At 39.3% G+C, this 23,308-nt stretch overlaps 2 protein-coding genes across 14 annotated transcripts in view; one reads left to right on the plus strand and one right to left on the minus strand.

Annotated features, from left to right (window-relative positions):
* AOPEP (aminopeptidase O (putative)) overlaps positions 1-8,578 on the plus strand; it is a 175,935-nt gene extending 167,357 nt beyond the window's left edge. For 3 of the 6 annotated variants that reach the window (XM_032441526.1, XM_015849266.2, XM_032441527.1), the window contains 3 exons: positions 2,041-2,127; positions 4,751-4,895; positions 7,861-8,578. In XM_032441526.1, coding sequence (XP_032297417.1) covers positions 2,041-2,127; positions 4,751-4,891 — 228 coding nt within the window. In that variant the 3' untranslated portion in view covers positions 4,892-4,895; positions 7,861-8,578. Of the gene's footprint in view, positions 1-2,040; positions 2,128-4,750; positions 4,896-7,171 lie in introns of those variants that run through there. The other 3 variants (XM_032441528.1, XR_004305705.1, XR_004305706.1) reach the window with 3 other exon arrangements.
* FANCC (FA complementation group C) overlaps positions 8,380-23,308 on the minus strand; it is an 86,262-nt gene continuing 71,333 nt past the window's right edge. For 6 of the 8 annotated variants that reach the window (XM_015849278.2, XM_015849279.2, XM_015849274.2 and 3 more), the window contains 2 exons: positions 21,564-21,764; positions 8,380-19,534 (listed from right to left, as the gene is read on the minus strand). In XM_015849278.2, coding sequence (XP_015704764.1) covers positions 19,391-19,534; positions 21,564-21,764 — 345 coding nt within the window. In that variant the 3' untranslated portion in view covers positions 8,380-19,390. The remainder of the gene's footprint in view (positions 19,535-21,563; positions 21,765-23,308) is intronic. The other 2 variants (XR_004305707.1, XM_015849280.2) reach the window with 2 other exon arrangements.

Here is a 23,308-nt window from a genome sequence, read left to right on the forward strand (position 1 = left end):
TTCACCCTAGGTGCTAACCAGTACGTAGATCTTGATGCAGTTATTTCGGTAGAAACATGTCAGTGGGTTGACATGTCACTGACACTCAGCTGTAGCTCAGAAAGACACAGCTGAGATATGTGGTGACTTACAAACCTCAGAAGAGGTCTGAAGGAATGAGTCGGGAGGGTGCATTCAGGATCAGAGGTACAACCAGGCCCCTCCTGGGCAGAGCAGTTCTGAGACTGAAGCCCAGGCCAGGGAAGCAAACAGCATTTCCAGCTTTGGTGGATGGTGCCTTCAGCTGCCAGGCATCAGGAGCATTGGAGTGGTTGCAAATGCTGCAGTGGTTCTGCTGAAGGCAGTGCATGCTGCCAGCAGTAGTGGAAAGGGTGGCTGTGAATCGCTTCTCAGGTTGAGTTGGTCCCGTGTAGCGAGCCAGAATGACATATGGTCTGAGTCTCTGCACCATGCAGGAGAGCATAGAGAAATCACAGAGAGGAAATTTGGAGAAGGCTGATGAATTCTTATTTTCACCACTGTATACTGGCTTCTGAGAGGAAAAGAAGAGCCAAGATGAGCATACACAGGATGTGGTATGGTTAACTCAGTCCTACCATGAGAATTTCTTTCAGAATTTCCTTCTGACACTGGTTTGGGCCTGCTCACATGACACATATGTTACACTGCAAAGCTGAGGGGCTCAACTTACTTCTCCTGCTCTGAGAAAAGGATGAGACATCAGGAACTAAAATTATTTTTTCCATCCTCCACTTATATGAATAAAATTGTCGCGTGTGTGGTATATACATGGGGCATATACATGAAAAAAATGGTTCTTTGTAGTACTCAGGTCCAAGAAGAGACTGCATTTGCTGTGTTACACAGCAGCCTATGTGCTGTGTAGTCCGTACCTGGCCCAGCCACCCTCCATGCCTCCTTGGCAAGGCCATGCCCTCCTGCACACTGAGCAGCCTTAGTGCTGCCACGCTGCACCCCAAAACATGCCACAGGCCATCTGTACTGCTGACTGCTTCATGGGCCTGTCATCAGCAGCTGGTGCTCTTGTAGTTTGCAGCACCATTGACAGCACTGAGGCTTTTTGGGAAGCAGGAGGTAATCATGCAATCTGAGGATAAGACATGTTGCCCCAGCTGGCGACTCTCCAGAATGGCAGGGCTGGGGTTCTGCCAGGATTTGTAATGACCTTGAGAAAAATAGAGAAGAGAGAAAGAAAAGTATGTGTTGTCCCAAGTTTCACTCAACAAATCAATGTTTTCCTTTCAAACTTTGAAAGGAGCTTTACTGCCAGGAGTGGGTACCCAGTGGAGGAAGGAATGATTAAGAAAAAGACTTTTGCAAAGTGGTGGGAATTCAAGTAATTGGACAGTGGCAGAAATGTATGGCAGACCTGCACTATGTGAGGAAGTAGAAGCATGTGACCATATCCACACCTGTCGCTCTGCTCTCTATGCAGGTATTGTGGTTCTATCCATGAAAAACAATGTTTGAGGACTGACTTTGCACTGTGCCAGCCAGGTCTCTGAGCTGTTTTTGAAATTTGGACATGAGGTCCTCTGACTTTTGTCCAGTAGGACAAAGGACTAAGACTGCTTGTATTTTACTCCAATTATAAATGCCGACTATAAGAACAAAAGCTGAAACAAGAGGAGAAGAAGAGTGGTTTTTTTATGTGGTTTTGTGTGTGTGTGTGTGTGTTTTGTTTTGTTTTGATTTTTTCCTTTAGGCTCAATGCTGAGTCAGTAATAGAGTAAAAGACTGGTTAGTGCATACAGCTGAGAAAGCCATGCAAGGTAGTGCTTGTACTGCAGAGGTGATAAAGAACATAAACTTAGGAACAGCAAAAAGTATGTGCTTTTCAAAGACATGTTCCTGCTACTTAAATATGAGTTTATTTCAATTGTGATTTGCTTGAAAACTTTAATACTTGTCATTATATTATGTTAATAACTGGTGTTCCTCTGTGTGGTAGAACAGTCTAGCTTTTTTTTTTTTTTTTTTTTTTAATTTGTTTTCTTCTTTTTTTCCCTCTTCCCGTAGGTTCGTCATCGGTGGTGTGAACTTGTTGTTAAACACAAATATGTGCCTGGATATGGAGATGTTGAGAAATTTCTCAGAGAAGACCAGGTCAGTTTGATTTAATCAGCATTTTCAAAATAATCACCTTTCACACTTTCTTGAAATCAGTAGTGTGAAACTAAAAGCTTGTTTTATTGCATCTATTTGCTGCAGTTTAAGTGCTGAATAAGTATTCAGGTTATGCCCTTTCCTTAAGCTCTGTGATTTAAGAAATCTACCTAGGTGGTAATCAGCCCCACTGAAGCATGCTGATCAGATGATAGTTGGTAAAAAGTGTGTATTCTCTCACACTGCAAGCCAGAGGAAACACCGATGCTAGGAAAATGCTTCTCAGGATTGGCTGGATTTGCAGGGTGGCAAAGGCATGTCTAGTTGTGAATGTAAATCCAAGTAGGTATGACTTAAGTGCAAAACAGTGACTAAAGTTTTCACGACAATGTACAGATGGAGAAGCATAGAACTATTATATTCTTCTAGAGAATGAAGGTATCTCCACTGTTAATGAGACAATTTTGAAGGTTTTAAGAGGCCATGCAAAATGTATTTAATGTGGCTATTAACATGAGCTATTATGATCTTATGGTTGTAACTGTACTTCTGCTTTGTTTCTTTGGTTTCACTTATGTTTATTTTTAGAGTAGGATAATGGATACATTTAAAAGAGATTTACAACAGAAAATGTTGCAAGGTATGTGAAGGTATATGAAGATTTTCATGCCTTTGCCTTTTATGTTGAAAATGAGCAAAGACATTTACAGCCTATGAGGTTTTTGTACTTTTTCTAAATTCTGTTACAGTCTCTTGTGTTAATTCTTCCAGCTCTGGAGCATAATGCCTATTTAAATATCAGCCAAAAACAGTCCAAGACTTCTTGGCAAGTTTTCTATTCAAAGAATAAAACACAGACAATGCATCCCCTCCCTCTCCCCCCGTCCCTCCCCGAGAGGATATAATGACATCATTTACAACAACAAGGAGTTATATATATTGTGCTATTGTGCGTATTTTAGTCATATGGAAGGATACAGATATGCACCAGCAGAAAGGGGGGAAAAAGTTCACACAAACAAACATATTGATTTGCTTTATGTTTAGGACAGATATGGTTATAAACAAATACAAATGTTTTCTGCAGTGCAGGGAAAGAATTTTTGCAACATTTTTTTTTTCATGTAATCTTCAATATCTTTCATTGAATTTATTCCAACAGTAGAAATTGTTTATGGCTCAGCCAGGTTCTGGAATCATTACAACTCGAATCAGAGTGATTGTGTATCCTTACTGATCATGAGAAACTTGGAAATATTTTGTTTTTTAGGTCTGGGAATAATTGCAGGTGTGGCTATTTAATTCTCTCCAGGATTACAAAAGCTCAGTATATTTGTTGCATTTTAATGTGAAGATTTAAGGGGAAAAATATAATACTGAGTAGAGAAGCTAATTTCTATCTGGAACAAAATTCCATCATTTTGATGTTCACCATAAAAAACAACCCAAACCCAGCTCCAAGGCAGTGTGATCAGCAGCTGCAGATGCTGGAAATCTGGGGTTTGGGTCTCTGGATGCAGGACATTGTGGTTAGGGCACTGTCACTTCATCTGACAGTCTTTTGTCTGACTGAGGCTGCTCTCTTTTATTACAGTCAGTGTTAAACTATAAATTTCACCATTTGATGAAGCTTAATTTTTAATGTCACCAGTCAGTCTTAGAAACTGCGAGAAACAGTACTACAAACTGTGTTTTTCAATATTACTCCTACTTTTCCTCTCTTGCAACTGTCCAAGCATTAAGTAAAACTGTAGAAGTTGATGCGCTAAGCTGCTAATGTTTTTGCACATGTGTAATCCAGTTTTGATAAGTGCAGCTTAACCCTTACAGAATTTTCATAATTTGATTGAAAGCATCTATCTTCAGGAGAGAGAGAGAGAGAGAGAGAAAGGAAGAAAGGAAGGAAGGGAGGAAGGAAAGAAGGAAGGGGAAAAAAGAAAAAAAGAAAAAAAAAAAAAAAAAGGCAGTGCCCAGTGCATTTCTCATTACATTGGCCAGTGCTTTACTACCTGCTCACATCAAAAGGGCTCACATCTTACTCTCACATGCTTGGCTACCTAGTTTTGTCCAGGATGAATACTAAGAGACATAATTCTTACAGAAGGTCCAAGCATATCTCAGATGTAAAGAGGAAACTCTGAAACAGAGACCTAGCCACGCACTGTTGATTTCAAGTTACAGAATTGCCAGGTGGGAATTCTGGAGTGGGTGTTCTAGCTGATGTGCTCTTTATTAGCATATATGGAAATGTCCCAGTTGGAAAGAAAATGTGTATCCTGTTGAAGGAAGGACAGACTGTTTTCTTAAGGGGCATTTGGAAATATTTCAGGTAGTGGATAAAAGAGATTTCAACTTCAAAAGCAGCAAGAAAAGTGGAGTGAGAAAGCAGTTTCTTCTCATGACATTTATCAAATTAATATTTTTTTTACACACTCAATACAATGCATAGGCAACCTTAGGGCACAGACAGCCAGAGAAAACTGCATTCTGTGGAAAGGTATGCTATAGAGTATAAGGCCTTTTCTATAGTGTTTTTGAATTAAATGAGTATTTGAAGGTTAACAAAATGAAAACCGTCCAACTAGTCGTAACAGGATGACTGTATGTTGCATTCTTCTTTCAGGCAATGGGTGTGTATCTCTATGGTGAATTAATGGTGAATGAAGATGCAAAACAGCAAGAACTTGCATACAGATGCTTTGCTGTAGCACAAGAACAAATGGATATGTCCTCAGCCAAAGTGGTGGCAGAGATGCTATTTTGAATAGGTGAGTTTTCTTTTTAAATTAAATATGTTGATCTTGCCTCATAAAGGAAGAATATGCGGAGCTCACTGAACAGAGTAAACTTTGGTATACCACAGAGCTTGTGGCTGCTTAGCTTGAGAAGTAATTCTTGTTTAAATATCTTCTTTTTATTATTATTTTTAAGCCCAGCTGCTGGAGTGTGAGTTAGATGTGTAGGCACTTGATGGAGAGCATGGAGGTGCTTTGCTTTAAACTTTGTGCTGGACTGTATGAGGGCCTGTTTTAAGTCAGGATAGCCAGGAACTGTAGGTTCTACCTACAGTTGTTTTCTGTTCTGAATTCTTAACTCTGTCTACAGTATATGCTATGAAAAATTGCACCTGTATGAGAAGTACTTTTGTTTAACAAAGCAGATGCTGATTGTACAGGTAGCACAGTCTTTGAAAAGACTCTGAGCCCAAAATGGAATAGCGAAGTTGTGCACTTCACACCAAATCTGAGTCTTGTGAGAACAGTTTGTTCATTCAACCATGTAAAATATAGCCAGGTGTTTGGAGACTGGTTATAAGTGTACCCTTAACATAAAGATGCTGGTTAATGTCATACGTAATCTAACTTATTTCTGAAATTACTGGATAAGATTTGGTAAAGAGGAAGCAGAACTGCAAGAAATATTCACAAAATATTGCAGTACAAGGAGATTATAAATTGTTATTTGCAAAGATACTCACCATCTCTCATTCTACTTGGATTGTTTTGCAGTGTTTGTACAAGTGTGTTAAACATGTAGCCAGACAGATTAATGTGAATATCTCTTCCAGTATACCTCACATTTTTGCTTCATGATATAGCTCATCTGACAGACTGATAGCCTTGACTGTTCACATAAGGGGCAGTTGATTTTTTGTTTCAAAATTAAGGCCTCTAATTTAGCAAGATCATTATTTTCTAACTAGTACTTACTAGGAATCTTGATTTTTTAAATTTTTATTTTCCTCCAATTCAAGCCTGTACATGGTGGCATTCCTTGAATGTAAGTTCCACTTGAATTTGTGGCATTTATTTTTGTGACAAGTTTGTTTGTAAACTGCTCTGTATAACTCTGTCTATACATGTTCTGTATAGGCAAGCAGTATGTCTACCAGAAAACCTTTATGAGAAATGTGGTGGAGACTGAAGAGTGCAAGGGGTAGCAGTAATAGGGAGGAGATTGCCTTCTAAATAAATAGAGCTAAGGGACTTGCTTACATGGTCTCCCTGTTATCAGGGACCCATGGTAATTTGAGTTACATACAACATTTTATCATCTGGTAGATGCCAGGAATAGGAAGATGCAGTTTGTTCTGGTACTACAGTACTTGGTACCATCTTTCTATATTTCCTTAAGTAATCACATAAATATTTCTACAACTTCTGGAGGTAAGTATCTGTCTAGCACAGGAATATTATGTATTATCTATGCACAATAGTCTAGAATTGCAGTTTGACTTTCTAGACAGATTAGAAATGCATGGTGAGCTATAAAATAAAAGATGAAGTGCCACTAGGAATCTGTAATCTGTCTATGTGATTGCACAGTTGTTTTTTTTTTTGTTTGTTTGTTTTTTTAATGTTGTGGTTGTTTGGGTTCCTGGCATGATGATTTGTGAGTTAAGATTAAAATCACATTGCCAGGGATTACCACATAGCCATGACCACAGCTGCTACTCTGAAAATGGCTATAACATCTGATAACATGTACACTGTAGCATCCTCTCCATCCATTAAACAAAAAAGTCCAAAGAGGAAAGGCGCAGACGCACCATGGAAGAACCTCATCTGATAATTAGTGGTACTGAGACGGAGACCTCTCTGGTGAGGTGCAGAGCTTAGCTGATTGGTGAACAGTGATTGTTTCCCTCTTTGTTCACAGTGGCTAAGTTCTGCACCTGAAGAGAAGGTGAGATGAGAATGTTTCTAAAGTGTCAGCCTGCAAAGGGGGGAGTGCTTGACGGGCAGCTTTGCAATCAGAGCTTGTGTGCCAAATACAGTGTACAGTGGCTGAGAGACAAAGATAGCTGGAGAGGACCAAAGACTTTTTTTTAGCTACAAATGAACAGCACTCCTTCTGTCTGACTGCAAAATAGGGTATTTCCTACAGTAACATGGTTACAGAGCTTTTCTAAAGTTCAGAGGAAATCAGTGTTTGTGATGTTAAACTGGAATTGTCTATAAAGCTTTGTTTTGTAGGCTCTTCTTCAGTGGATGCTCCTGTGTTTTCTGTGCAGCTGTAGCATAGCACTGTGTATCGTTTGCAGGAAATGGTTGTTTCCGACTGGAGCCGCCAGTTACGGCTGCTGCTGTTGACCCAAGCATGGATGGACCCGTCCTCCGGTGCCTACTGAGCTGATATCAGTTCTGATTTTACATACTGGCTCAGTTCAGCAGGAACAGGAGTCGAGCCCGAGAGCAAAAAATAAAAAAAATAAAAAAATAAAGATGTAAAAGATGTAAACATGAGAGCCTTTGTTACTGTTTTCTCTCTAAAATCAAGATAGTGTACATAATGCTGTCCTGATGTTAAACACCATACTCTTAAGGTGGAAAATCTACCTCAGTACTATTTAGAGAACTGTTGGCTTGTGACAAGAGGTATGTGGATATGTGTAATATTGCACAGCAGCACAGCATTGCCCTGGTAACAGCTCCATCATTATTTCCAGAGTAACCTGCTAATAACTGGGGGGAATTGCTTGTTCTTTGGCTCTTCTATGTCTTCTCCAAACATCGTTGTGGTAGCTCTAAAGAGATTTCCCATTGCTCAGACTTCATTCACAGAAGATATAATGGGAAACAGTGCATTAAAGTACAATTTCAGCTTTATTAACTTTGTAACCTCAGTTACGCTCTACTAGTAACCTAAAAATATAACATTTGAAATAGAAGAACACAGAGATACTGCTTTATTGTGACAGAGTAATAACTTTTATTGCTCTTTCCGTTACAGGAAAGATCACAGAGAAATTCTTTTAATCTATCTCCTACTAAACCTCGGTGGTGCTAGGATTTCCTTGACCCAAGACATCAAAAGAAGGATTAAGTGACTGCTAAAACAATCAGCTGACAGAAACATTTACCTTTCAGTGTTTGTTTTCCAGAGGCTCACTGTAACCAAGAACAGGTAAAAATGCACAGACACAAACCAGCTCTGTACACATATACACAAAATCTATTGTGGTTCTAGGCAGTCCCTACGATACAAACAGTTTGACAGGATCTGATGAAATTTGATAAACGCTTATTCTGTATTTTAAGATTTTGTTTGTAACTTCTGAGCCACTTCAGAAAGTTAACGTAAAATTAGCTGGGTGGTAGAGTGGGGAGATTAATTGGAAGATGGAATTGTCTCTGGAAGGTGACCGGCCATTGATCTGTTGATGGGATGGGACTTAAGAAGAAGTTTGCCCCTGTCTTGGTTAGGTTAACTGAACTTCCACCTCTCAAATTCTGGAAATGTTTTCTACTCTTTTTTTTTTTTTTTTTTTTCCTTCATAGCAAACTATTAAGTGTAGTTCTTCATTTATAGGATTGGCATCTCTACTGATTGCAGTGCAATTATTTCTTTCAAAAAATAAGACTTTAATAAACAGATGCTTGTGAACATGCTTACTTTGTACACTATTGTTTTAAATCCAGTACTTGTAACAATAAATATGTTTTTCACATATGTGTAGTTGTTCCATTGAACAGCCATTCAAAATCAATTTATAAATCTATGGGGGAAAATAAATAAATAAATGAATAAAAAATTTGCAATTCCACTGTAAGACAGAAGAAGTTGAAAGTTGTTAATAGATGTTAAGAAGAAGAATTACACTGGAGAAGTCCAGCACGTGCAGTTTCTTAAAAGCCTACTGCAGTGGTGACATGAGCCCAAGAAATCCCATTCCTCTTCACTTCGCCCTACTTCCTGACCTCTCCTCTACAGTGTCGTCACCTGAATTACAGATCAGTCAGATCAGTCAGCAACTTCTAAATGTAGAAGGAGTTGGGAAATTTACCAAGCACATGCTGATATATTGCAATGACTTGTAATGCAGTTACACTTATAAATGTATTTACTGCGGGCTCCCAACTACTTATGAAAGAGTTATGCCTTGTTTCACAAGGTTTTTCTGCAAAGGCCAGCAAAAAACAAACAAACAAACAAACAAAAAAGCCAAACCATACTTTTTATTTCATTACTGCATCAAGGAAAGAAGCCAAAGCTGAATGAGGCTCTTAAACAGGACACCTAACTTAAATGTTAAGTCTTGGTCTTAGCCAGTACTGTGAAAGCTGCCTGGCACATGAGATGTTACATACTTCACAAGTATCACCAAATATCTTTAAAAACAGTTACTTTTCTTGCCTTTTTTTTTTTTTTTTTTCCTTTCAGTTGCTTTCAGTTGTTTTTTTTCTTTCAGTTGCTTGCTAAGGACAGCTTCCTACAGCTGTTGCAGTATTAACAGTAGCATGCCTTTGAACATTGGTGGCCCTCGCACAACTTTGTCCTTCATTGTGAAAATGCAACAGCAAATAAAAAGCCTAACAACATGTAACCTAAAAAATGGCCGAGGGAACAGCTCTCACCCCGCAGCTAGGGCTGTGTGGTCCCTTGTTGCTAACCCAAGCACCGCTGAACAGAGTGAGGGAGGAGCTGTGGGAGTGAAATAGACCATTTATTTGTGTAAGTTCTAATAGGGTCTGGTTTTTTCCTAGCAGGAAAAAAAAACTAAATGCAGAAACCTTTGAACTGTTTATTTTTCTCAGAATTCTCCCAGTGTTGGGTGTACCTGTATTAATTTCCATAGAGGAGAGTGTTGTGGGTATGGATTCATTTTGTGGTAAATGAAAGTAAGGAAAAAGGAAAAAAACAAAAACAAAACAAAAACAAACAAACAAAAAAAACCCCCGAAGAAGTATATTGTAACTTATTAAAATCATCACTTGAAGTGATATCTTACCAGGCTGTAAATCTATCCAGGCCTGAATATAAGCATCCTAAAATCCAGTGACATTACCATTTTGCTCTTTTAACACTTTTTGTTAGTAGAGTTTGGCACATGGGGAATGTGGCAGAAATGTGGCTTCGTTTAATCTCTTTTGAGGTGAATGCTGAATCTTTAAGGGCATTCATTGCACACTACTGTATGTGGCTGTAAACAGCACTGGCAGTCATGAAGTTGTTTTCTTGCCCTATTTGCTTGCATTTCATCTTGTTCTGTTTCGTAGCCAATCCAGTCTGAATCAAATAAAGCACTCCCCCCCCCCCCCCCCCCACCCCTGCCACTCCCAGTTTAGCTGATGGCTTTGCCCTGGTTTCCACTAGAGGTCCCCATGCAGAAAGCTGGACTGTGTCCCATGTATTGCACCAGGGCAGCAGATGGTTAGGATCTAACTGATTCTAGCATTAAACTGTAAAAAATGAATCTCTGAAGCTAAAACTCTGCCTGTTTAGGCAAGGAGCACCATCTGTTTTTCTGAGAGTGGCTCGCTGAGAGGAACACAGCCTATAATGAGACTGAGGTAGCTTGTGCCCCCAGACAAAGCACATTCCTGATCATATGCTTTCTGTTACAAACACGACTTAAAACATACCAATTTGCTGACAGCAGTTCCTCTGCTTTGTTTTGTCTTCAGCTTTGCTGGGATGTGCTTGCAGCTGCTGTAGCTCTGTGCTTTCTCCTTTGAGGGGGAATTAAGTGTACCAGTTTGCACATTCCTCTCACATAATGGGAGGAAGCAGATTTGGCCTGGAGACAGCTCTCACCAGAAGTGCCACCTGAGTGAGAATGTTGAGCCTGGGGCATGAGGATCCAGTGTGGATATCTGCCAGCAATGATGTCAGGTGGCAGATGAGCTGTGGTGGGACAGCTCAGCCCTGGTGGCACCACAGTTACAGCTGGGCAATGGGCAGACAGAAACACTCTTTGCTAATAGGAGAGATTTTAAAGTAGAGTTTTTCTGTCCACAAATACATGTGTGCAGCTGAAGACAATGTATGATTTGCAAAGAGACAGCAAACGGTTTTGCTACACAAAAGGATAAAGGGCTTCAGGAGGCTGGAAACCACTACTCAGTTAAGACAAAGAATAACAGGATGTTGGGATGTATGAAAAAGGGTACTACAAAAAAAATATTCTGTAGAGCTATGCCATCCATGATAATATGTAATGCAGATCACTGCAGCCAGCAAATTTATGTTTTCACAGCTGATGGAGGTCTTGCTATTGAGCATTAAGTCAGTTCTATTACAGAAGATTTTAGCAATTGTGTTTAAAAGTTTAAATAAGTGGGAGGAAACCAAGGCATCTTGGTATAAACTAGTAGTATTACTGAGCAGCTATTTGTTCCTTCTTTTTTCTGGTAGATAATCAGTTGTTCTGTAGAAGATACCTCTTCCCTCCTTCACATTGGGCTTCACTTCAGAAGAATCTGTTCTCCGTTCAACTTTCCTGCTTCTTTCTCTGCTACCCATGTCCCCATGTCTTCTTTCCCCCACGGTGCAGTGCTCACTATCACTGTAGTTTGGCACCCCTAATGCACCCTGTCATCACAGTCCACTCTGGGTATCAGTAGTAGGTTCTTCATCAGAGGGGAGTGGGTATGGCCCTAGGCTGCCAGAGTTCAAGGAGCATTTTACAATGCTCTCAGACGTAGGCTTTGATTATTCCATGATTCTGTGAATCCTTGTTGTTTTCTGTAGAGGCTTTTCAAGACAACTCTTTCCACAAGGACGTTGAGGAGTATTAGGAAGCACCCAGAGATGCCACACTGCTTGAGGCTGGGGACCCTTACCTACTGCAGGGCAGTCCAGGCCTCCTGCTGTGGCTCTCTGCTGCCTGGTGCTGTGGCCTGGCATTCTGTTCAGTGTCCTTGCTCCCATGGGCCTATTTCCATGCATATGGTTTTAAAGTCTGAATTATTTGGAAGCATTCAGATCTTAACATCTGTGACTTAATGGTATTTTCCCCTGAGCAAAGCACTCCCTTAATGTAATAATGTGTTTCTGCAATAGAACTGCCGTTTGACATAAACTCACACGCAGAACACAAAATGTTACTCTTTAATTTGCTACAAAATTGATTCTGGGACACTGAATCTCAGTATCTAAAAGCATGATATATCAACGATGTTTTTTTAAACAAGTTCAAAATCACCACCAGCATGGCACTGCAATTTCCAGTATCCATGAGATTTTATGTCCCCTATGAGAGGCAAAGTTTCAGCAGATACGTATGTTGTTGTTGATACTGTGATCCTATAATGTTTAAATGGCATTCCATTCAAGTGCAAAACAGACATCATAACACCAAACTGCCCTCTTAGATATTAGGCTTAGGTGTTATCTTATATGCAGGACCTACAGCTTTATTCCTTGATTTCTGCCTAAATCTGAGATAGTCCAACTTAAAAACAAATCACTCTTTGAAGTGTTGGATCTGTTATTTATACCACCCTTCCACTAAGAGGTGGCAGAGAATGCTATACCCAATCTGCTGCTGCCCACCAACCCGCTGGAAGACAGGTTGTACTTCACTAAAAATAATCTGACAAACTATGGTTATAGGCATGAATTAAACAGTAATAAACATACAGAAGTCCATGTGAGGACAGTGCCTGGGGGGACAGCTGGTATCACATGGGGGCATGGAAGTGTCTGAGACATGTCTCTTCCCTCCTCTGGAAGGTGCACTGCCTGACTCATGCTATTCCAGCTCAGCCCAGGAAGAAGCTGTTGGCTGTGGTCGCTTGACTCATGTTTTCCCCGCAACCTGTCATGGGCCATGCCCACATCTGCCTTGGATCCCAGACAGAAATGGAAATGAGGGTGGAGAGAATAAAAGGGAAATGTCTGTGTGCAGAGTCACTGAGTCTGAAAGCTCATTCTCTGCCAATACCACATGTAAAGTAAAAATAAAAAAAATTGGGATTAGAAAAGCTATGATGAAAAATAATCAAGAGCTATCATCTGAAACCTTTAAATCGCTGCACAAATGTCTTTCCAAAGGGGATGGTGTAGCTTTATCACAAGATTTGGGCTGGGTATTTGCTCAGCATGCTCCCATGGCCTGGGTTAGACAGGGCAGAGCAGGAAAGATGCTCATCATGGCCCTTGGGGTACAGTATGGGGCACACTGCTCAGTGCTCTGCTTACTTGTTTTAGCAAAGAAGCAAACCTACAAGAAAGGAAAGCTGAAAGATAATTGCTTTCTTTAGACTGTTTCAAGAACAAACTCATTGGTCTACAAAGAAAACATTTGTATTTTTTGTCATGTCTCTAGGAAATATGATAATGATTCCATCTTCTCAGATAACAGTAATTTCCAGCTTAAGAATTTAATCCACACCAGATTTGAGGGCAGCTTTCCACTTCCAAGCAATTTGAGAATGGCTTTTTCTTCTTTATTCACAAACAGCTCAAGCTGATGTAGAAATGCAGTACACTCATCACATTTCTAGGAAAAGTTAAATATTCATCAGTGTTCTCTACCAAGAAAGACAGTACTGGACAGATATCTGTGTTTCCAGCTGCCATTACAACTTAGTTTGAAGCTAAATAAATAAATAAATAAATAAAGAAGCATACAACACAGAGAATGCATCAAAGAAAGAAAACAGCAAGAAGGAGGGAAGGAAGGAGCTGTATGCATATGTTGGTTGGGCACACACGTGGGAAATCTCAAGGACGTTGTAACTCAAAACATACTTTACTACATGGTACTAAGTGGAACTGTTCATTATGGTCAAGAACATGTCAAAATGTGCTCAAGCTGGAAATATGCATTGGCAAAAGTCCATGGGCCTGACAGGTAGTTTTATTCAAAATAACAGAGAGGGACATTGTTTCCAAGGGGCTGCTGCCTTCTGAAATGAGTCTAGCATAACCCAGAAGAGTTATGGAGCATGCTTGTAGAATAGCAAGGTTTGTCAAGACACAGAGAATTGGGTTAGTACATGGAACTATTAAAGATATGGCATAATTTGAACTTTTCCAGTGTTTTCTGATGTTTGGGTTAACTGTCATGGATGGAATTGTCATTTCCTAATTCTACAGAAGTGCTACTATTAAATTGAATATGAAAAATCACTGCTAAATTTCTGCAAGAGTTTCAATGTGCTCATTTTTTCTTCCTTCTCCACTTCTTCTTTCACACACATGCAAGAACACAAAATACAAATTAAGCAACAATCTGTGCCTACCGACATCACTAGAACTGTTCTGCAGTTCATTTGAGAAAAAAAAATCTCATATTTTTTCCCAGTGTCCTACAGCAATTCGGTCCTTACTCCTACTGGGTCCTGGCCATCAGAAGTACTCAGTCACCACAAGTACACTTCAGCCATTGTAAGAGACTGGTGAGATTTATTCCCTCCAGCAGGCAGACAGCAGGTTAGAGGAAGGTGGCCAGCACGAGGGAAGCTGCTTGCTGGCACTTACTGTGAACAAACCACACAACAACACAATAAGCTGCTCCCTGCGAAGGCAGCAGCAGCAGAACTGACTGCCATTATTGTGTATGTTAATATCCAGACCAGTATCTGAAGGAAAACATCTATCGTGAAGAAGAAGAAAATACCAGAGAGATAGGTGGACTTAAATATGGGAATGCTGCAATAAATTAGGTGCTAGAGGGAGGCCTCTGGTACCAGCTTGCTTGGCTGCAGTGGTGTAACTTGTGTAATCCAGCAAAACATGATGATAGCCTAACACAGACATTGAAGACTATGTGGAAAATTCTGAAGACATGGACTAAAAACATGCTTGGTGTCAGGTGCGGCACTCTGCACCATGGGATTTGACTTTTCAGACTCAGGTATGGCAGCCACAACTGTGGTTCAAAAATTCTCACCTTCTTGTACACTTTTTTACATCTCAATAAAAAACTGCATTTTATTTAGTGCAACATTTTTCTCTCACACACAACATCAGCATTTTATTCTGTTATTTAATAGTCCATGAAATACACAGATCGAACTCTTTCAGTATTTTCAGTGTTTTCTTTAGTTGTTACTTGTTATTTCTGCTGGACCTTTCATCAGTAACTTGTACAACACTTAAAAAAACAAACCAAAACCAAGCCAAACATGCAGTCACACGGCATGAACTATAACCTACCATAACTAATATTCCTTCACTTGGATCTTCATCTGACTCTCTCAGACACCTCTCTGCACATTTACAATACCATTATGGAAAGTAGATCACAAATCCCAGAGCTAAACTGCAGTAACACCTGTTCCAAGCATGCCGTGCAGAAAGCACATTCTGCTTTGTACACTACACCAAGATCCTAACTGAAGAGAAGCCACAGCACTGTCTTTTTTTTGAAGAAAACCCACAGGTGCCAACCACCCTTTTCCCTGGGAGGACAGCATGCAGAACACAAAGGGTTGTAATGTGGCAGTCTTGGGTTGGAATGAAATATCATCAACAAATATGCTAAATTTACTAGATGTATTCCTAGTCAAAGCAACTCCTTGAAACGTAACATTTTTAAAGTTCTCTATGCAGCATAATATCCAGAACGAGAGTGTGTGGTGACATGAAGAGTGGAGGGAAGGGAACAAGCTACTCGTAGCCCCAGCTTCAGGACTTTCTGTCTGGTTCTGCACATAAGTACAGCCCTCAGGGCTCCAAAGGACTTTTTCAGAAAGCAGAGACTGCAGAGATGATGATACACACTAGGCAGATGATGAAGGAGCCACCATCGGAGAAATCTTCCATTACTCAGATCTACCAAAAGCACTCTGTTGCCTACCACTGGCACACTAACAAAAGCAGCTTTGACATCCCACGAAATCATGGTTTATATCAACGTTAGAACATAATTCAAGCACTGTGAAAGAGCAAAGAAAAAGAAACACTAATGATTTATAACTATGCTAAATTAAGCAAAGAATGCCAGTACACATGTTCCTTTTTAAAGTTACAGATAGCATCAATTGGTTACTTTTCTTTAAAGTCTCTGCAAGCCAGCAAATCCTTTTTATAATATTTAAATTATTCAGTAATTCTTAATAAGATAAACACAGGAGAACAAGAACATACCTTTTTTCAGCTCATTTTGTCTGTTCTGCTATTACTATTCCTACCTATTTGAATAGATCTCTCACTATTTAGTAGGATATTGGTTTTGTTTAAGAAAGTTACAAAAGTTTCCATGCATCTTGTTAGTGGTTTTTTTTTAAAAAAAAAATAATCTCCAGCAAGTTAATACCCATAGCATTGAATTAACAAATCTGCAGGAGTCATACACTGCAACTCTTAATTCTTAATTCTTTAATTAATAACTCTGCTAATTCTTTTAAGTAGGTAAAATTACCTATAGTTTTAACATAGAGAGAATTTAAGGAATCTCACATCAAATAATGGGATTCTTCCTTTGGAGGCAAATTTTAGGGTATTTTTCATCCTACAGAGAACACTCTGTAGGTGTTTACACCAAAAACTCAGTTCAGCAAACCATTCAGTTTAATACAAAGAATCACAAAGTCATAGTGGATGGAAGGGACCTCTGGAGATCATCTAGTTTAACCCCGTGCTCAAGCAGGTTCCCCAAAACAGTTTGCACAGGAAAGTGTCCAGGTGGGTCTTCAATACTTCCAGAGAAGGATTCTCCACCACCTCCCTGGGCAACCTGTTCCAGTGCTCTGTCACTCCTGCAGCGAAGTAGTACCTCCTCATGTTTGCTTCACACATACTGTGTTCCAGTTTCTGCTTGCTGCCCCTTGTTCTATTGATGCACACCACTGAAAAGAGCCTGGACTCTTGACTCCTGCTCTTTGGGTTTTTATAGGCATATTTATAAGCACTGATGAGGCCAGCCCTCTCTTTCATTCTCCAGGTATAACAGCCCCAGGTCTCCCAGCCTTTCCTCATAAGGCAGATCCTCCAGGCCTCTCATCATCTTTGTGGCCTTCTGCTGGAAACTCTCCAGAAGTCTTTTGTGGATGAGGTAGCCCAGAACTCCATCCAGTACTCCAGATGTGGAAAAAGTAGAGGGGGAGGATCACTTCTTGACCTGCTAGCCTTGCTCTTTTTAATGCAGCTTAGGATATCACTGGCTGCCTTCACCACAAGATCAATTGCTGGCTCACAGTCAACATGTTGTCCACCAGTACATCCAGATCTTTCTCTGCAAAGCTCTTCTCCAAGATGTCAGCCCCTAACTAGCCTGTAATCATGAATGCAGTTATTCCTCCCCACATGCAATGCTCTACACTTGCTCAAGTTGCTCTCTGCCCAACTCTATCTTTTCAGGTCTTTGTGAATGGCAGCACTGCCGTTTGCTCTGTCAGCCACTTCTCCCAGCTTTGAAACATCAGCAACCTTGCTGAAGGTGAACTTTATCCCTTCATCCAGGTAGCTGATGAAGATGCTGAAGATGACTGGACCCAGCACTGGCCCCTGGGGAACACAACTAGTTACAGGCCTCCAACCAGGCTCTATACCATCAGTCATGACTCTGAATTCTATGAGTCAACCAGTTCTCAATCCACTTCATTGTCCCACTCATCTATCCCACATTTCCTACTCATCTTTAAAAGGCTGTTGCAGGAAATAGCGTCAAAAGCCTCGTTGAGGCAAGGTACTAATCTCCCCTCATTTACCGAAACTATGATGATATCATAGAAAGCTACTGAAGTAGTTGAGCATAAATTCCCCCTTGGTGAATATGTGTTGTCTACTGCTGATAACATTCTTTTGTTCCAACTGTTTGGAGATGGCATCCAGAACAAGTTGATCCATGACCTTTCCAGGACAGAGGTGAGGCTGGCTAGCCTGTATTTGCAAATATGACAGAGAACAGTTTAGCATCACTTCTGCCAGCTCTATCAGCACTTGTGGGTGAAACCCATTGGGGCCCACAGATCTGTGGGCATTAATTTTGCCTAAACAGTCTTTCACAAGCTCCTCCTTAGCCAAGGGGAAGTTATTCTTCCACCAGACTCTACCTGCCCTTCAGTTATAATAATCACAGAATTGAAAATTAGGTTGCTTGATTCTGATTTTGTGGATATGTGTACCAACTAAAAATATGCAAGAAAACTCTCTCTCTCTCTCTCTTTTTTTTTTTTTTTTTAAATTCAGAACTATTTTTAATCCAAAAAGACAAAAAGCAGTGTTCTTCACAGACAAATTAAGTTTTTACTATTTCTTCATAGGCTAGAATCAAACAACACAAATACATTAATAAATTTGCCAAGAGGGCACATAACTTCTGTACTTCAGTCTAATGTGACTCACTAGGAACAAAATTGTAAGTAACCAGTCAACAGTCAACAGCAAATATCCTTCCACTTCTTGTAGCCAAAGAAAACTAAGAACACTGTTTTTCTTCTCCCTTGCTCAAAAACAAATGTTACACCCATAAAACTGTACTAATTTAAGATACACACTTTTGATTCTATGTAAGAATACTATTTCACAGAATCACAGAATATTTTGAATTTGAAAGGACCCATAAGGATTTCAAGTGGTTTCTTTTAACACAGAGTAACTGTTGATATAAAAGCTAGGTAGGTAACACATGACACTTCCAACTCTTCCAATTGTCTGATTCTGTGAAGTCAGTTAAGATGCTCTACTGTTACTGTTCTTCATGCTTAATTTATTTAACTAAGCTAGAAACAAGTGGACAAAACTTCTTGGATAAAACAAGAATGCATTACTCCTGGTCCATGCTCTTCTCATAGACAAAGAAAGAAAGAAGTAAGCAAAGAAACCATATATCTAAAACAATCCTCTCTCTTTAGGAAATTTGGGCCTCAAATAGGAGTTTCCTCATAACTTGCCCTATTCTGTCTGCATGAAAAAAAAAAAAAAGGATTTCCTGAGCAATAATCTCATGGAAAATAGGCTGACAGAAATTTCTGTGCCATACCTGCTGATGGAGACCTGCTATCGGCATTGTACATTGCAGAGAACACTGTCCTGTGAAAGCTGCAGCAGTGTTAAATAATCATTTAAAAAACATGAAGGGAGCTTTATTTTGGACATGTTTTCAAAAAGAATTAACAAGTTCAGGAAACACTGTTGATTTCCTGAGAACATGGAGTGCATTCACCATGAATCATTAACTCTCGCTTGAGATCATCGTTAGCCACATAAAAGCAGAATTATAGAACAAAACATTTTAGAAACAACTTACCAACCAAACAATTGGATAAAATTGCTCATAAAGCCATGAGTAATCTGGGAGAAAAATGGATCCGCAGCCAGATAAACAAGGAGATGAGTAAACTGCTTTAAATGATATAGGTCTCTTGTTAAAGGAGGAGCTCAGAACAAAGTTTTCAGCTATCTTTAATACTGTTTTGTCCTCACAGTTTACATTTCTAAACAGCATGGGGAAAGACAAAGTTATGGGATATCCTCAAGAAGGAGATTTTTCTTTACCCCTGCTAACCTGCAATGCAAGACTTTCATGAAAGGCTGAAACCCAAATAAAGATTTAACTCAGTGACTGGATAGAGAAAACACTGAAAACCTAAACTTCCACTGCTAGTTTTTGGAGAAGTTCATTCAACAGCTTCACAGTCCTTTGGTTTTCTCCTCCATTATGTTTAATTCTGTATGCAGTACGGACAAGAAGGCTACAAACTTCCTTTCTCATGTCAGTTGTCTCAGTAATCTGAAGGAAAACAGAGAAATGGGAAATAATGCAATTAATTTATTAAGTGTAATTTATTCTCTATTAATTTCAGCAACATAACCACAGATCTATCCCTTATAACTGAACACATGAGATCTTCTGAAAATAAAAACTGATCTCATAAGTAAGTTTCATTATGTTCAAGCATACTGTTTTGACACATCTTGAATTAATTCAGCATTTATGAGACATCTAAGGTTCTCTAAAACTAAAGTGAAATAGAACAATATATCAGAAAGGTTTTAAACAGAAATAAATAGACAGACAATACAACCATTTAGGAGTTGTCTCCTTGGAAAGCAAAGCATGTTAAGTTCTTGATGGGTTTAGGGAGACATTTCAATTCAATGTTTCAAAGAATAAAAATATATCCCTCTGCTAGACAATGACAAAACACCACAGACAGACCCAAAGGCATAATTTTTTCAGATTTGCTGGGTTAATCTCAAATTTTACTAAGTTAACCAAAGTCACTGCCATGCAGCACAATTTGGTACTGTGTGTGGTTTGGGGTGCCTTAATATAAGAAATACATAAAATTATCAGAGAGCATAAGTATAGACATCCATTAGGTTCAGGATTCTGCACGGAGAATTTCTGCAACTTTACTGTTAGAACAGAATATGTTTTCCAGTGAGATTTTGCTGAGATGCTTCAAGAAGGAAAACAGTTTGATTGTAGCTGAAATAAAAAGCTGCTCTGAAAGTAATGCCTCCTCTTTAATGTTGGCCCACAGTGGCAGAGGAGGATGTTGATGGTATAGCAATAGAGGTTGGACCTTCCAACCAATATTCAATTACATTTTGGTGCTGTGCAACAGTTGGTAGCTGAGGGAAGACTGACATGGAAGTATGTATGAAGCAAAAGTCTGTCTCCAAATTCCTCTGCACAGAAAACAATCAACACCCTGACATTCACTGATGCTGAATAAACATCCAAACAGTGAATGTAGCACAGTGATGCAGTGGGTGGTGTATCTCAGCAGTGACATGAAAGACAAACCACATTTTGTACAGTCATGCATAGCTATCATGCCATGAAATGAAGAGCACCTCAATCAGCTCATCATTGGTCGGCTTTGCAGGAAACTGTATACAGAACTAATTATCAGTTTCACTGCATTGGAAATTATGATAAAAATGCTGAGCTACAGCAAAGTTTGTACCAAGTTAGTCCCTGAATGCTTGCACATGGACAGAAAGAACACTGCATAAATCAATACAATGCTAAAGGTAACAGTTTCCTGAATCTCATCATGGCTGGTGATGTCAATTCTTCACTGAAGGAAAAGCTGAAGAGGCACTTTACCTCAGCAATATGCACTGTCTTTTGGGACAGGAAAGGGCTGATCCTCCTGGATTTCCTGGAACCCCAACAAACCATCATTCTGACTGCTTACCAGGCTAAAGGCTCAAACTTCCAGAATTAGACTGGAAAAGAAGACAACCTTCCTCTTGTTAACACGATATGGCCAGGCCCCATACCAGTTTGAAGACCACAGAGCACAGTGCCAATCTTGGCTGGACTGTCACACCTACCACACAGACCAGATCTGGGGCTTTCTGATTTCCATCTGTTCAGGCCAATGAAAGACAGACTGTGTAGGCAACATTTTCCTAGCAACGATGCCATCATAGCAGCAGTGAAACAGTGGGTCACATCTGTTAGTGCAGATTTTTATGAGCACAGCTTGCAGACTTGTTCAGTCCCAGAGAAAATGCATAGGTAATTGGTGACTATACTGAAAATAGTGCTTTGTAGGTAAGAATTTGCTTAATTAAATAGTGTTATTGTGTTCTGTTGAAGTTTCCATGGAATTAAATAGACATGTCTTTCAGAGTGATCTATGCAGATTATATATCATGCTAGCTATTGTTTTTGTAGTCAAATCTTCTTCAGTTCTCCTTTGTAAGATGTAGAATATTAAATCTGAGTTTGTAAGACAGGTATATTTTACTTAAACTTGGGAGAGGGGCATGGGGGGGGAAAGAAAACAATCAGCACTTACATAGGAAATGAATTCCTGGGCAATCATATGTCCTCCAGAAGAAAAGAATAAAAAGTTGGTAAGAAGATGTGTTATAAGACACTGGGTATGACATTGTTCTGTATCTGCTACATTGTTTACAGGAGCCTGCAGATCTCCAAATGAAAGGACAGGATGGTTGTAAAGCATCATTAGATGACTGTAGACTGCTTGAGATTCTACCTGTAAGGAACAATTTCAAAGCATGCAAGATCAGGAAAGAGTAAAGGTCACCTATGTATTTTTCCTACAGATTTATTCACTAATAGAAAAGGGAGTATTTGGCAGAAATACTCAAACATTAAAAAAGTCTGCCTTTAGGCAGAAAGGTGAAGAGGGAAGGAAGGGCAGTACACACATTTCTTTCATACTGATTCATACACACAAATGTGGGCAGAATGGATCTGTTAACTTTCCTTAGTCTTTGAAACTAAGCAAGGAGGGCACAAAGCCAGGATCTGACCTTTTTTAATAATAAAAGGAAACAGAGAAAGTCCCTGAGTAGAACACAGTCAGATTTTTGCATTGTGGGAAAAAGAACAGAGGATCCTCAAGGACTCATTTCAGCATTGCTGCTAAAATCAATTAAATCCCAATGCAATCTGACCACAACTGATAAAACATTCCGGTAAGAATGCCATTTTTTCCATCTTCCTGTGTTGTTTGCAAATTATGTTTTTACCCTTTGAGTTAGCCAATAAAAACTTATTTTTACTGGGTATAAAAAACAGAAGAGTTTGTCTCCTACGCAACATAAAAAGAACTAATTTAACATTAATTTTGTTCACACTATCTGAACTAAACAAATGATAAGTAAATAAATAGATAAAAAACTTAACCTACAAACATGTAAGCGCGGGGACCAGGGAAAATATATAACACTACAAACTCAAAAGGACAGCTATTTCTCAACCATGTTCAGAAAAACAACTTGTTTCAGGCAGTTACCTGACCTCATTTTTTTTCATCCCTTCTCCATTAAAATAAAATAGTCTGAAAAGGCAATAATAAAAAAGCAAACACCTAACTTAAGGCATAAGCTTAGCATTAGCTGTAGGAATACGTGTCAAGTAGCCTAGCCTGTGAAAAATATTATTTTTTTCACTGTAAGTAACCCAAGAAACGATCACACTGAACTGAAATATGAGTAACTGCATGGGATCTCAGTTGAAAAGCTATTTCCTCATTGAAGTTTGTCATATAGTGATTGAAAACAACAACCTGATAGTGTAAGGGACACACAGGAAGAAGGTTTTTGGGACAATGTGATTACATTCTGAGGTGCTGGAGCTGAAAAATGCTGCATGTATATAGATATCAGCACATACAAGGTCTGTGGCTTTACTCAGCTACATTTAATGCTTGGATACTGAGTACTGTCCCAAAAGTACATTCTAAAACTCTTGTTTCTTTACTCCACGTACCTCTAACCTAAGTTAACTAATATTCCACATCTGCTCCTGGAGTATAAGAAATTAAAGAGAAAAAAATTAAAAAGTGATTAATATGTGAACTTGCATGGACAGTAGGGGGAGAGAAGGAAACAAAATATTACAAAATATGCTGGATAGTTAGATGTAAAATGAAAGCATAATGTTATACGAGTGTGATGTATTAAACTGCATTTTTAAATCAAATCTGTTTTTGAACTAAGAAAGACTAAATACTACAGCCAGATTCTGAAACTTGGCTTTGTAGATCAGATCGCTCAGGCTATTTCAGACTTG

Source organism: Coturnix japonica, chromosome Z, assembly GCF_001577835.2.
Source record: "Coturnix japonica isolate 7356 chromosome Z, Coturnix japonica 2.1, whole genome shotgun sequence".
Lineage (NCBI taxonomy): Eukaryota > Metazoa > Chordata > Aves > Galliformes > Phasianidae > Coturnix > Coturnix japonica.